This window comes from Alligator mississippiensis, chromosome 10 (genome assembly GCF_030867095.1).
Source record: "Alligator mississippiensis isolate rAllMis1 chromosome 10, rAllMis1, whole genome shotgun sequence".
Lineage (NCBI taxonomy): Eukaryota > Metazoa > Chordata > Crocodylia > Alligatoridae > Alligator > Alligator mississippiensis.
Genome location: NC_081833.1, coordinates 74,220,861 through 74,235,379, shown reverse-complemented (window position 1 = coordinate 74,235,379; position 14,519 = coordinate 74,220,861). Strand labels below are relative to the sequence as shown.

General features: G+C 47.2%; 1 protein-coding gene across 1 annotated transcript in view; it reads right to left on the bottom strand.

Annotated features, from left to right (window-relative positions):
• JPH3 (junctophilin 3) overlaps positions 1-7,557 on the bottom strand; it is a 93,056-nt gene extending 85,499 nt beyond the window's left edge. Inside the window, exon 1 of the mRNA XM_014607873.3 lies at positions 6,142-7,557. Within this exon, the coding sequence (XP_014463359.2) occupies positions 6,142-6,523 (382 nt within the window). The 5' untranslated portion in view covers positions 6,524-7,557. The remainder of the gene's footprint in view (positions 1-6,141) is intronic.
• Positions 7,558-14,519: the final 6,962 nt, after the last annotated feature.

Below are 14,519 nucleotides of genomic sequence, written 5' to 3'. Positions count from 1 at the left end.
ATATACTGACTTTACTAGGGTTTTCATTGGTGAATATCTTCTAGATATATCAGTGATAGGACCAGCCACACACTACTCCAGTCCAGCAGCTCAGCTCTTCCTCTGGATAGCTTTTCTTTGTAGGATTAACAAGCCAAGAACTTGATTTTCCTTCTCTGACTTTTTGGGATGGCTTGTGTTTTTCTTAGAGCAACATTTTCTACCTAAAGAACTCAGATCACTTGATCAAAGGGGGAATGGAAGTATCCTTATGTCCATTTTATAGGTGATAAAACTGAGGTATGGGAGAAGTCATGGATCCTAACACTACCAGGATGGGTCCTAACACTACCGTGGATCCTAACACTATCCTAGCAGAGTCTAGGATAAAATCCAGGCTTCCCAACACTTTGTCCTATCCACTGAATCAAGCTCTCTTTCTCTCTTACTGGCTGTAAAGCACTTGGCAGCTTTCCAAAACTGTCATGAAAAGTTGCTGGTCCAGGCACAAAATCTACTTGCCCATCCTTATGGCAATGAAAATACCTCTATTTGACTTACCCCCACTCCTCCCAACTGAATGGATAGAGAGAATTTTGCCAGACTAATGTAGGTGACAATAATCCTGGTATTTGGGACAGCTGAATGGATATATGTGGCTTGTATCACATGCAAAATATTGGGCCCAAGTCATGGCCAGGCGTTTCCTCAGACACTTCAAACTGCACAAGCCCATATAAATCCTGATCGACTCACCCACATTTGGCACAGGAGCATGCCTGCATTTAGCCTTTTGTCTCCCCCTGGTTATTTATCCCACCCTAGTCATTCCTGGTGTGATGGTGGAAGAGATGGAAGGCGAACGCACAGAAAAAACCATTTCTCGTTGCATAAAACATCCTACAGCGAGCTTGCGATAGAGCACACGGCCTGGGTTTAAAAGCACACTGACTCAGTGTAGGAAGACTATTCACCCAGATGTATCAGGGTGCTTGGGTTTCTTGTTTTTAGGAGACACCTGACTGAGTGACACCGGCCCTTTGGCATGTGTCATGCTCCGGCGGGGAGCAGACGGTCCCATCGGGCACGAGGAGCTGTGTGCTGGCTCCATGCGATGCTAGTTTCTCTCCATGGTCCTGAAGACTTAAGCCGGCAAATCTTCAGCACCTGCCCTGACGGAGCTGTGGGCGGTTGTATTCCTGAGGTTTGCCCAGCTTCATTGAACTATTCATGTCAGCCAGGTGTAGTCACTCCTGTATCACTCAGCTATTTCCAGAGGATGCTGCTGCTTGCTATTCTTCACCAAACCCCGTCTCAATTTCCAAATATAAATCAGCTAGAACAGAGACAGATAAGGGGGGAAAAAAATAGCTTTCAGGCTATTTTTTGTCAGTAGCAATTTTTAGGACCAAGACTGGCAACAATGGATGTGATGCTTGCTTTAGCGCCTCCAGTCCCCCCTCTCTTCACCTTAGTAACCATTGTTTCAGCAACGAGAAACAAATCTGCTTCGCACCACACAGCTTTTATCTTGAGGCGGTGTTTTGCTTTTATAGGATTTCTACAGCAGAGATTTATTTCCGATTCAAACAGAGCCTTTAAAAAAAACCAAGCCCTTTCCCTCCCCCCCCCCCCCCCCCCCCGCTAAACCTCGTGATGTTTAGGTGAAAAAGTGTAATATTTTGAAATTTTCACTGGCGCCACAATGAGGCACTGCGCAAACACTTGAACTCAGTGGGACAACTCATGTCCTTAAAGCCAGGCCCATGATACTGTCCCTTGCCCTGTGCTTTTAACAGGTGTCTGATCACTAGCTCCATAAACCATAACACCAAGGCAGAACAGAGCCGACCCAAATTCACCACTGTGTTAATCCATTTTTATGATGGCATAACTCCCCTAAAATCAATGGAGTGATACTGGTGTTCACCTGGAGGGAGGGAGCATCTAGTCCAGTAAATAAGAATTTGAGATAAAGCACACTAGTAAATCCATCATTCAAGGCCTGTTTACGTGTAAGGCATGCGTTTATGAATGGGGAGGAGATGATGGGAAAGGTTGAAGGGGCAGAAGTATTTGCCAAGTAGGATCTGTGGGGGTCCCGGGAGTTTGCACGTTGTGCGAAGAACTTAGGATGCAGCAGGTATAAGGTTGGCAAGTGTGTGTGTTTGGTGCAGGGTCGGGGGTGTATAACTGCACCAGGGTTGCACAGAAGAGGGTGTATTTGCCACCTGTGACAGGTGACTATTTGAGGACATGCAAGATGTGCTTATGTGTGGGGTTCTGTGTGTATGTGAGACAGTTCTGCTGCAGGGATGCGTGAGTGGCTGTCTCGGGGCTTGGCAGGTGAGCATTAGAGTCAGGGACAGTGCGAGAATTTGTAGGGGTTGCGGGGACTACATGGCTGTGTGGGTAGGTGAGCACGGGGGTGAGGATGTGTCTCTGTGTGCATGGTGATGAGTGTGTCTGTGTGGGAGGTGTGAGAATCTGCAATCTGCATATGGGGGATGAGTGTGCATGTCTGTGTGTGCATGACAGGTGTGAGCACTTTACGTGTGGTGTGGTGGGGGATGAGTGTGCATGTGTGCATGTTTGTGTGTGCATGACAGGTGTGAGCACTTTACGTGTGGTGTGGTGGGGATGAGTGTGCATGTTTGTGTGTGCATGACAGGTGATGTGGTGGGGGATGAGTGTGCATGTTTGTGTGTGCATGACAGGTGTGAGCACTTTACGTGTGGTGTCGGGATGAGTGTGCATGTTTGTGTGTTCATGACAGGTGATGTGGTGGGGGATGAGTGTGCATGTTTGTGTGTGCATGACAGGTGTGAGCACTTTCCATGTGATGTGGTGGGGATGAGTGTGCATGTTTGTGTGTGCATGACAGGTGTGAGCACTTTACATGTGATGTGGTGGGGGATTCCTGCTTATGCAGGGGGTTGGACTCGATGATCTATTGAGGTCCCTTCCGACCCTAACATCTGTGAATCTATGAATCTATGAGTGTGCATGTTTGTGTGTGCATGACAGGTGTGAGCACTTTACATGTGGTGTGGTGGGGGATGTGTGCGTGTGTGCATGTTTGTGTGTACAGGACAGGTGTGAGCACTTTCCATGTGATGTGGTGGGGATGAGTGTGCATGTTTGTGTGTGCATGACAGGTGTGAGCACTTTCCATGTGATGTGGTGGGGGATGAGTGTGCATGTCTGTGTGTGCATGACAGGTGTGAGCACTTTACATGTGGTGTGGTGGGGGATGAGTGTGCATGTGTGCATGTTGGTGTGTACAGGACAGGTGTGAGCACTTTACATGTGATGTGGTGGGGATGAGTGTGCATGTGTGCATGTTTGTGTGTGCATGAGAGGTGTGAGCACTTTACATGTGAAGTGGTGGGGTGAAGGGGTCTGAGCAGGACAGGAAGGGAGGCTGGCAGAAGCGAAGCTGACTTCCTTGCCTTCCATGTCCTGGCCCCAAGCTACAATGTACAATACATCTGTGCTTTCTTCATGCAAAATACTGTTTCCCCAAGTCAGCGCTGGCAGTGATTGCTGGAGTTCTGAGACTTTGCTGATGCTGTGCTGCTTTTCTAGCAATCGTGCAAGGAAAAGTAGAATTAGAGTCAAAACCTTTAATGCACTAGCAGCCTGCTTTCTGAATGCTGCTACATGGGCAGTGACCCGTCTTTTAGCACTACTTGATTTGCTAAAAAAACTCAGGGGACTGACGTTTATCGTCCACGGCAAGTGGCAGATGATGGGACAAGGACTCTAATACACCACAAAGTGACAAAGCTAATCATTGGGATAGATTAATGACATGCACCAGATTTCCAATAGTTGCCTCTTTCTCCTAGTAGCTGCACAGAGATTCATTCAGTCTAATTACTGCATCCAGACTCTGTTATCCAAATGCATGAGGTTTATTAGGATTTAGTATCAAGAAGCCAGGAGCTGCCCAGCTCAGGCGTTTTCACCCAGACTGAGTGGAGACATCCATTTGGGAAAGGGCCACGGCCGAGGGAGCCCAGCACTGAGTTCACCTGAGTGCAGTTTCACTTGGGCACAGTCATCCCAAGGTGAGCATCAGCATGAGACATGACGATGACTTGGGGGATGAAGGGAATGAAGACAGGCCTTCAAAATGCACGCTGCGTACTTCCCACTTGCTGTTGGCAATCACAGGCCTACCCATAGCTACCATTTTACACATTTAATATAAACCTTTCCCTATCTTTGTGACTGTTCATCTGGTCTCAGAGGGAACAGCACTGCTGAAGACGGCAGCGTTTTTCCTGCCCCTAGCTCTTCTTAACTTAAGATTTTTATTTTAAATGGCAAACACTGGAAAGCAAGAGCAGCCTGACTAGATGGGGGGAAAGGTTTATTTCTGGTAGGTTCTTGGGGACTGTGACTTGCTTGGCTATGTTACCCAGACTTCCCAGAGAACTGCTCTGCTGCAATTAGACACGAGTATGAACTGCTGGTGACAGTACGTTTGTGCCTGTGTTTGCATGCATGCATATGCTATCAGCCTTGCAACATGTATTCCACAGAGCCTAGGAGTTTGTTGAGACTTGGGAAGTCTGACTTGTGTCTGTCTTTACTTAAAATGCAATTGCCAGGGCTCTAGATGTCCAGAGAGGAACTGAAAGGCAGTCATCCAGTGAAGAGCATACCAAATTTCTCAGGATCCAGCCCTAATATTTTATATGCAAAAAACCCCAAAAAACCTAATTATTTTTCAACCCTAGTTTATTCTGAATGGAAGACCGCAGGTATCTAAAGAGTCCTTCAAAACACAAATCATCACAGATTTAAAATGGGCTCCCAATCTTTTTTTCCAGTTATGTGAAGCCAAAGATTGCAACTATATTTTCTTTTGAGAGAAGCCTACCACTGCAAAATTACTGCGAAGAAGGGATTAATTGATTTCTCATTTAAGGCAAAAAAAAAAACAAAAACAAACCAAGTGCAGTTTCAAGTACTGTTAATCTTGCCTTCTTATTTTAAAACCAGGCAATACACTGTCTTTTCCAGAGACACATCTTCGAAAAAGGACTGTTCTTCCCAGCTTGCAGGAAGACAGCGATGTGTCTCATAAACACTGCAATTTTCTCAACCCAAGAGTTCTGGAAAATGACAACATCCAGAGGAACGAGCCAGTTTTGATGATGATACACACATAGAAACAGCAGGCCACCATCATTAATTCCCACTGGCTTCTGCCAGGTAGGCCTGAGTCTTATTATGATGGCAATTTAGAGGGAAAGAGCCACTGAAACGAGAGCGAATGATACAGCCACTTCCAGCAGAAGTGCAGCTGTTTTTCCAAGCCAGGCCCTAGAAGCTTGTTAGTCCAGCAATTTTTGATCATTCTCGTTTTGATTTAATCCTGCTTTCCCCTCAACATCTTAATAAGCCATGTTGACTGCAAAGAACAGCTCCTCCTATGCCTCTGAGCCTCTACAGTATGAATTAAGCGGTGAAACAGGAGCGCAGGAGCTTGCTGGAATTAAAGTCTTTCACCTGGGATTTTCAAGCAGGCCAAGCGTGGGGCCGTGTTTGGAGGGGACTGGAAGGTGATACCAGACTTGCCCAGAGCTGTTTCCTAGACCTAGTCTTTCCAAGGGCTGTGTAACACTTCCCAGTGCAGTCCCCTCTCCTAGCCAGGGTGGCTTTGGACACTTGGTGGCAATCCTACAGGTTATAATGGTGCATCCACAGCTGTGAATCCCATGTGCAACTTGGCCTAGCTCCTTTCAACTTGCCTACACTGCCTCCTACCCCTCCCCGACCCCCCTGCATTAGATTTGTGTGTCCCTCTGGTTCAGGCGCGCACGCGTCGCACACGTATACACCCCTCTCTGAAAAGCCCCTGCTAATCTGGCAGGGGAAAACATGTCAGAGCCCCACCGAACATATGGGGCTACCTGTAGCAAACGGCTGTGTGCTAATGCCATGCTGGGCTGGCTTCCTAAATCCTGCAGGAAATTGGTATGATTATCGCGCACTCCCAACAAGCAGGCTGCAAACTCGGAGAGTTGAGCCCAGACAAAGGGGCAGGCTTGGAGGGAGGGATTTCTCCCAGCCTCTCATTCCCCCCCCCACCATATTCCTCCATTTCACACACCGATCAAGCTGAAATGAGATTAATGCAGCACTTACCTCCATCCGAGTAGGTCTCTGTGCCGTAGCCGTCCTGTAATCCATTGCTCCAGGTGCCTTCATATTTGGCCCCGTTGCCAGTGCATTCTCGGAGCCCGTACCGTCCCTTAAATCCATGGGTCCACTCTCCTTTGTACACCCACTTCCCCTTGCTCTCCACGCCAATGCCATGGCGCTTGCCCTGCGCCCAGGTGCCCTGGTAAGTGTTGCCACTGGGCCAGGTGTAGACCCCCAGCACCTCAAAGCCGTGACTCCAGGATCCTGAATACTCGCCTTGACCCTTCGGGCCGGTACAGATTCCATGGCCGTGAGCCTTTCCGTCCTCCCATCCTCCACAGTAAGACCCTCCATCGTCAAAATTAAACCTTCCCCCACTGGACATGCATGTAATTCGGTTTGCAAATCCCCCAAAAGATGAACCAAAAAAAAAAAAAAAAAAGCAGCAAAATAAAAACTGCACCAGGATTGGAAGAAAAACAAAATAAAGCCGAATCTAAATCATGCACCGGAGGCAGGGAGCTGCTTGAGTCAGTTGTTCACGATTATTCATTCTCTGGGAGTATGTTCAGGATCAGTGCCTCCTTCTCCTGCTGTGGAAACAGTATCACACACACACACACACACACACTCGCGCGCACACACACAAAAAAATAGCAGCAAGAATAACGGCAGCTCGAGGGTTTTGGTGCAAACGACTCCACCTAAAACCATCCAAGGCAGAGCCTGGGGAAGGGAAGGGAAGGGGGTGGGGGAAGGAGGCCCAATGCCAACCGAATTTACAAAAATAATAATAATACGCTTAAAAAAGAAAAAAAATCCCTGGTTCAGAAAAAAAAAATGCCAAGCTGTGACCTCCACCTGGGGCTGCCTTGCTGCTGGTATAGACTCGACCGCCCCAGCCCTAGCAAAAGCAGCAAGAGCAGCAGCATATTGGGGGCTGTGTTTCCTGGAGACTCGTGGATCAGCAGCAATGCAGTGTCTGTGTCTCTCTATCTGTCTCCCTCTCTCTCTCAGTCTCACGCACTCCCTCTCTCTCCCTCGCTCACCAACACACACACACACACGCACCCCTCACCCTAGAAAACAACTGATCTGATTTTATTTCTTCCCCCGGCAAACCTCACTCCATTAGGTCTCCGCTTGGTTTTTGGAATAAGTCCCACATCTTGGCTCAGAGAGATGCTCTTTGGGAGGCTTTGATCAGGACTGTCAAAGAAAGGATGGGGGAGGAGGAGGATCTGGAAAGAAGGGGTCCTTTTTTTTTTTTCCTCCTTTTTTTTTGTATCTCCAGTCTGAGGAAAAAAGGGGTCCTCCTGCTGCCCCCTTTCGTCCTGCAGTGCCCCCTCCCCGTCTTCCTGTCTTCCTAACGGGTTTAAATCTTGCTTATTAAGGAGAACAGATCCTGGGCTCTCAGCTCAGCTCCTTGCTCAGCTTGGATTTAAAGAGACAGGAACTGCGTAATGTGGAGACTCCCCGAACAGAGCTCTACCACCTCCTCGGAGATAGGAGGCTAATCTCAGACAAACAGGCCATAGGGTTAGCCTTCAGCACCATGCATTTTAATGGCAGGCTGGAAACTATCAGCACGGAGAGGAGGGATTTCCAAGACGAAGGCAAGCCAGAGGGCTTGCTCCATTTATTTATTTTTGTCCCCCCTCCTCCCTGCTTTAATCCCACTGTCTCTGCTCTCATGGTTTTTATTACAGGCTCGGCTGTTTGCAGGAAAGGGGAGAGGGGTCTTCTTTGAATGCATTGTTTAACATCATGGGAAAGTCTTTGGGGCAGGGTGCTGCTTCTACCTGGCCCAGCACCCTGCTGTTGCAAAGCCCAGTCATGTACGGTTCATTATTAGGATTCATTATTGGGGTTTTGTGCATGTGCCTCACTGTAACTCCTCGACCCCTGCCACTGAATTCATGCTAAAGTTGTCTTTCCCCTGGATCCCGCTTCATTTCAGCAATATCCCTTTGTGGCAGGGAGCTTGGTGCTCCTGCTACTTTAAAAGAAGGCAGGCTGCAGGTGAAGCAGAGGGCAATCAAGGGAGCCACCTGACTCAAAAGGGGCCAGGCTTGCAGGATATAAACCCAGGGTTTGAGTTGGGCAGGCGGTCTAGCCCTGGGGTTAGGGAGCTCCTGCACAGGAGGGTTGCAGCAAGGCTCCTGGCTAGCACTTGAGCTGGGGTAGGCAAGACCAGTGGTTCAGGGGTTGAGGCCATAGGGGTGGTGGAGGTCTCTCAACTGGCCCAGGAGTGCAGGGTCCGAGGCATGGGGCCAAGGCTGAGGACCAGAGCCACAGCCATTGAGTGATGAGAGCAGGTAAGGTTAGGGACCCACAGCCCACGAGGGGCAAGAACAACCAGGGTCAAAGACCTGCAGCCCGCAAGGGGCAAGAACAACCAGAGCCAGGGACCTGCAGCCCGTGAAGGGCCGAGTCTATTGGAGGTAATGAGGCCTGAGCCCAGGAGAAGAGAGGTCTGGGCCCAGGAGGGGCAGAGAATGCAGGCCTAAGCCCAAGAGAAATTGGGATTGTACCAGGTGCAGAGGCCCAAGCCCAGGAGGGGCCAGGACAGTTAAAGCCACTGGGGCCAGAGGCACCAGTAATGGCAGGGATCCCATACATGTGCCTGGATGGCTGCATCATGTTTTCACCTCATCCTGATTTGATCCAAGATGTCCAATCTTAGCTTAGATCCAAGGGCACCGTTCAACATGCACTCATTTTAAGCTTGAATTAAACTTTAAGCACGTGCTTAGCATGTGTTGAAGTGAAATACATGTTTAGAGTGGATTCACTGCCGAACAGGGTACCTGAATCTGTAACTGCTCAAATTTGGGGAGGTTCCGAATGTTGGATTGAGAGACCTGTATATTGGTATTTAGCATACCTATCCACTGAAATACATTACCCTTAGATAGTAATATATTTTAATATATATGTTAGTGTATAACTGTGTATACGTGCATGTGTGTATATCAAGCAGTGAGACGAAAGGATGCAACTGGAGCAGTTGGAATATTTTCTGTTGAGATCTTTTTTAATAGAAAATCTTTTCTATTAAATGAAAACTCACATTAAAGAAGTGCCTGTTTCACCAATGAATTTTCATTTTAAAAAGGGAAAAAAATGCAATCTGAAAGTTTTCAGGTTTCAGTAGCAATCAAAAATGTCATTTTATATATATATATATATATATATATATATATATATATATATGGAGAGAGAAAGCCTTAAATATATATATTTAAGAAAACCACAAGAAGAGGAAAAATGATCATTTAAATTTGCGTCCAGACTTTTTGCTAGAAAACGCATTCATGTCTGTCCAGCTGTAGATACAATACGAAAGCAGAGTGATGGCTGGCAAGCATCAGAGCTCTTCTCTTTTCCCTCCAGATGGTTTAAAGCATCTTCCCTGTATTTCACATGTCAATTATCAATGCTCTGAATATGACCAACCCCCATTCAAAGGAGTCTGGCACTGTATAGAAACCAACTTCCAGTGCACGCTGGAAGCCACGTCCGGCCCATCCACTGAGGAAGTTTGCTCTGAACAAAATATAAATGATGCTTACAATAAAAAAGCAAGTATGGAATGAAACCTCGTAAAAAATATCAGGACAGACTTTCTTTTACAACACTCTGGAGACCTGGCTGAGGGGTGAGTGTGGTCGACCTAGTAGCCAGGTGATTTGGCCTGGGTTAGGTTTGTAAAGCATGTATTGTTTTAGGCAAAGCACCACAGAATCATAGCATCAGGGAAAATGAGGGTTGGACGGGGTCTCAGGAGGTCACATCTAGGCCAACCCCCTGCTCCAAGCTACACCATGCCATCTTCAAAGCTATACCATGCAATATTCAACGTATACCACACCATCTTCAAAGAAATAGGCAGCTCCTGCAGTGAAGAATATCCCTGACTGATTCATTATTTCATTATGGATTGATTTAAATTTGATGAACCTTGTGTCTCTGTCTCCATGGGTCCTTAGGGCCCTGTGTGGCTGTGGTGTGCAGGAGGGGCCTCCTCGCGGACCCGTTTGCACAAACACTCGTTACCCGGCTGTCTGTGATAATGGGACCCAGGCGTCTCTTTCCAGTCCTATGTCCCTCTGCTGTGTTTGGTGCTTGATGGGGTGGGGGTTGCATTTCAGTATTAAAGAGCCATATAATCCCCTCTCAGAGCCAGGTGTTTCCAAAGTGCTCAACACCCAGAGTCACAGCCAAGATTTAAGAAGCCCACAGAGTCTATTTAGGCACCAAAGTGGCAAAAGAGCTGAGCCCCGCTGGTGCATCCCTGGCACTGCTGTCTTTGTATCAGCCGTCCTCACCTGAGCACTTGGAGACCTGGCCTGAGACGCTCCTGTGGGCAGAAAAACTGCTCCTTTTGGGCTTGTACCTGTGCCCCCCAGCATCCACCCCATCCTTAAGCCTTGGGAAATGTCCCCCTGTGTGCCACCGCCCAGCATCCATGTGCACCATCCCCCATTCAAAAAGCCCTAGGGAGATTTGGCAGTGGATTACACGGTAGGTCCCGGGGATGATCTGCACCTTTCCTGGGGCTTCCCAGGAGATTGCTTAGGCAGTTAGGAGACCCCCCATAGAGCACGGGATGCAGTGGCCATGCATCTGTCTCCCTTGCTTTGGTTTTCTTGCAGCAGGGTTCGCTCTTCTCCAAAATCTGCTCATCTCCACGAAGCATTCCTCCGTGCTTTCACCCTGCCTCCCCCGGGGATCCCTGTGGCTCCATTCTCGTTCATCCATTAGTTCAGTGCTTCAGAAACATTTACCAGCATCGTTCCCTGAACAGCCCCGTTATTCCAGTTGCAGATCACAAGCCTGATGAGAAGAGAGTCAGGATCCGTGTTTTATTTCCATGGCTTGACATCAGCAGACATAGTTTTGGACTGTGACTGCGCTGGCGAGCTGGCAGCACGCACTGCCCTTTTTTCCTCTGGGGGAATGGCATTGTTAAGGGGTGAGGAAAGCTCCCCGTGCACGGCCAGCTCTGCCACGTGTCTACTACCAGATCACTCTAGCAGGTGAAGTGAAACAGCAAGTCTTGACAGCCAGGCCTCTCTTGCTGGCTTGTAAAGGGCTGTACCCAACGGAGGATGGAGACTACGCAGAGTCCAATCCATGCACTTCTTGCCCCTTCCCACCAAAGCCCCTTGGTAAAGTACTTGAAGCACTTCTACCTCACTATCTTGTCCATGTTGCTTCTTGTTTGCCCTCTGCTTTCCCATCAGGCCCACACCCACTGCCTTTATGGATCCAAATTCCCCTCCTAGTCCAAGGACCAGATCCATGGAGCCTGCCTTCACTCATCTTCCCCTATACCTTACAGGCTGCAGAGGGCTAGGAGGAAGCCCTGAAGGCCACATAACTGTGTGGCTCTGCTGCTTCAAGGGAGGGACAGCACCCATGGGAAGATGGGCTCTTCCCAGATATGCTCCCTGTTGCTTTTCTCAGCAACACAGCACCAGGAGCAGAGGTGTGGATACATAGCTGCAAGAGTCTCCTTCAATCCCAAAGCTCTGGGACCTGGGGAGGGGAGTTTGGGCACCCCTGCTTCCTCCCAGAAAAACCTGCTTACCTGGATGTTGTGCACGGGCTAGGGTTTTTCTTGGAATAAATGCACACCTTGAGCCTCATCATCTCCCCGACTTGCTCCCTTGGGGAGTCCCTTTGCAGCTCAGCTCCAGGCATTTCGCCTTCTGTTGGTTTTGGGGGGTGTCAGTGGCACCTTTATTAAATCAGAGCAAATGCCCAGAAATCTGCAGGCATTTCCTCCTGGCAACTTGGCAGGTGGTGCAACTGTACCAACGAATGTCCAGCCCGAACACTGCAGCATCAGGCATATTGCCTGTCCTTTCAGTGCTGTCCCTTGTGGTCATGGCACCTTTCAATAACAGCTTGTGGTCGCATGAAAAAAATCCCTCTACCTCTTATTCCCATTTCTGACAAGCAACCTCTATGACCCAGAGCCCTGGATCTCCCCTTTGGCTATTGGCTTGACTTCGCAAGTCAGTTCAAGGTGAAGCTAGGTAAAATGGGCAAATATTAACAGCAAGCGGGGAATTTTAGAGGGAATATGGTGAGGCAGAGAGTCTTGCTTTCCAGGCAACAGTTTTGGGGGGAAAGGGGATCCATTTTAGGAGTAGGAGAATCAATCTTCTAGGGAGCAAGTTGGGTGGGCGCATCAGGAAGGCATCAGACTCTTAACTCAAGGTTGAGGGTGAGAAGAAGGAAGAAACGAGCGCTCACTGAGCACAAAAGGAAGGTGTTGAGGACAAAATTAATCAAAGGAGGTGAAAAGATTAAATCCTTTAATGGGCTACGCCCCGGCGCAAGGAGCCTGAGTTACAGACAAGAGGAGCTGGACTTGCTCATTTGCAAGCATGAATTCAACCTACTTGGTATTACTGAAACCCGGTGCAAAGAATGACTTGTTGGAAATGCCAAAATCACTGCTTCTCGCCTGTTTAGGAAAAACCAAATGGGCAAATTGGGCAGTGGGAGCCGCTGGCACCTATGTCAGAAACTGTTTCCCAGGCACTGACAACTCCAAAGTAAATGACCTAGACTGCCCATGGGTTAAAGCTCCCACAATTAAAAAGACAAGACAGACTATTCGTTCAGTGTCCAAAGTACAGGAGGAGCTAGTCCCTTGAGCACCTCTCAATAATATACAGGGAGAAAGGGCTGTGTGACCGTGAGTGATAGTAACTGGAGGGACCTACACCCAAGATCTCACATTGTCAGCACTGAAACATCCTTGGATTTCCTAAAAATGATGATTTCCAAATGCAAAATGCGTGGGTCAGTTCTCCAGTAGCTGTCAGCATGACAGATGAAGATGAACTGATCTTGGGGTTAGGCACAAGTGAATGTGATTGTTGTTTGTTATGTGGAAACAATACAATTCAAACCATTAATCTGTGTACTTGGTGCTTTCAAAGAGCTAATTTCATAACCTATTACAATTATAGGTGAATTCGGGTGAGAGAAAAACTTCAAATAGAAATGTGAATGTAATTAGGAATTGTTTAAGACATTTTTACTATCTGCCCTGAATGCCACGATCTCACAAGTGAGAGTGAAGGCTACGGGAGTTTAAAAAAACAACAACAGGCTGGCTTACAGATAGGAGGTGAAAGCAGCTATAAAAATAATATCAAAAAACATAAATAGCAAAAAGATGAAAAGGGAAGTTGATGATAATGACTCTACATCAAAAGCTAGTAACTACAGGGGCTCGATCAAAGCAGCCAAAAGACACATGGCGAGATCTATGGTCAGCAAAGATAAGGACAACAACAATAAATTTGTTCAAGCATTCAGGAACAAAAGGAAACTTAACAACAGCACCGGACCACTGCTAGGCGGAAGTCGAGATGTATCAATAATAATGCAAAAAGGATGGCATTTTCAATCAATTTTTCTATTCTGCCTTTGAGAATAAACAGAGAGGGTCTAGTCATGAAATCCTTTGCATTTCAGCAGTAAATAAGGACAATATTAAACAACCATTATTAATGTACGGTACTTTAAAATGAGCAGATCAGAGGAACTGGCATCCAAGAGTTCTAAAAGAGATGACCTAGGAGTTCTCTGTGCCATTTATGTTGATTTTCAGCAAGTCCTAGGCCACTTACTGAAAGCCCCAGAGGACAGGGAGAAAGCCAATGCTGTGCGAATATTTAAAAAGGGTAAATGGAGTGACCCTGATGATTATACGCCGGTCAGCCTGAGAAGTATTCTGAGCAAAGTAAAAGAACAGCTGATGACACAAGACGCAACAAGGAATTAAAAGAGGGTGCTGTGATTAATGCAATCAACATAAGGTTATGGATAATAGATATCGTCCAACTAATTGATCCGTTTTTATTGATAAGTTTACAGGTGATAATACTGATGCAATGTCCTTAGACGTCAATAAAGAATTGGTTCCCTATGACATTTTGATTGAGAAACTAGAACGATACAAAATTGGTATGGCACCTGATATATAGATTTATAAATGGTTAAGGGATAGGTTTCAGATTTGATCTTAAACAGTGGACAATCCTCAAGCAGTGTGGCTGTGTGATATTTAAGGGTTTTTTTATCCGTAATTTTGGAGGAACCATACAATAGTTGCTAATAAAGTTGAAACAGAGACTGGCGGTGTAGTAAATAATGAGGGGACGATCACTGGGTGATGTGGTATACGGGGTTCAAGCAGACAATTTGTGTTTTCCTGGGGCCAAATGTAAGATCATAGGTTTCGGCACAAAGAATGCAGGCCAGATTTACAAGACAGGGGACGTATCCTGGGAAGAAGTGGCTCTGAGACGCGTTTTGCTCAGGTAAGGCTAATGGGAATGGTCTTTGATGTA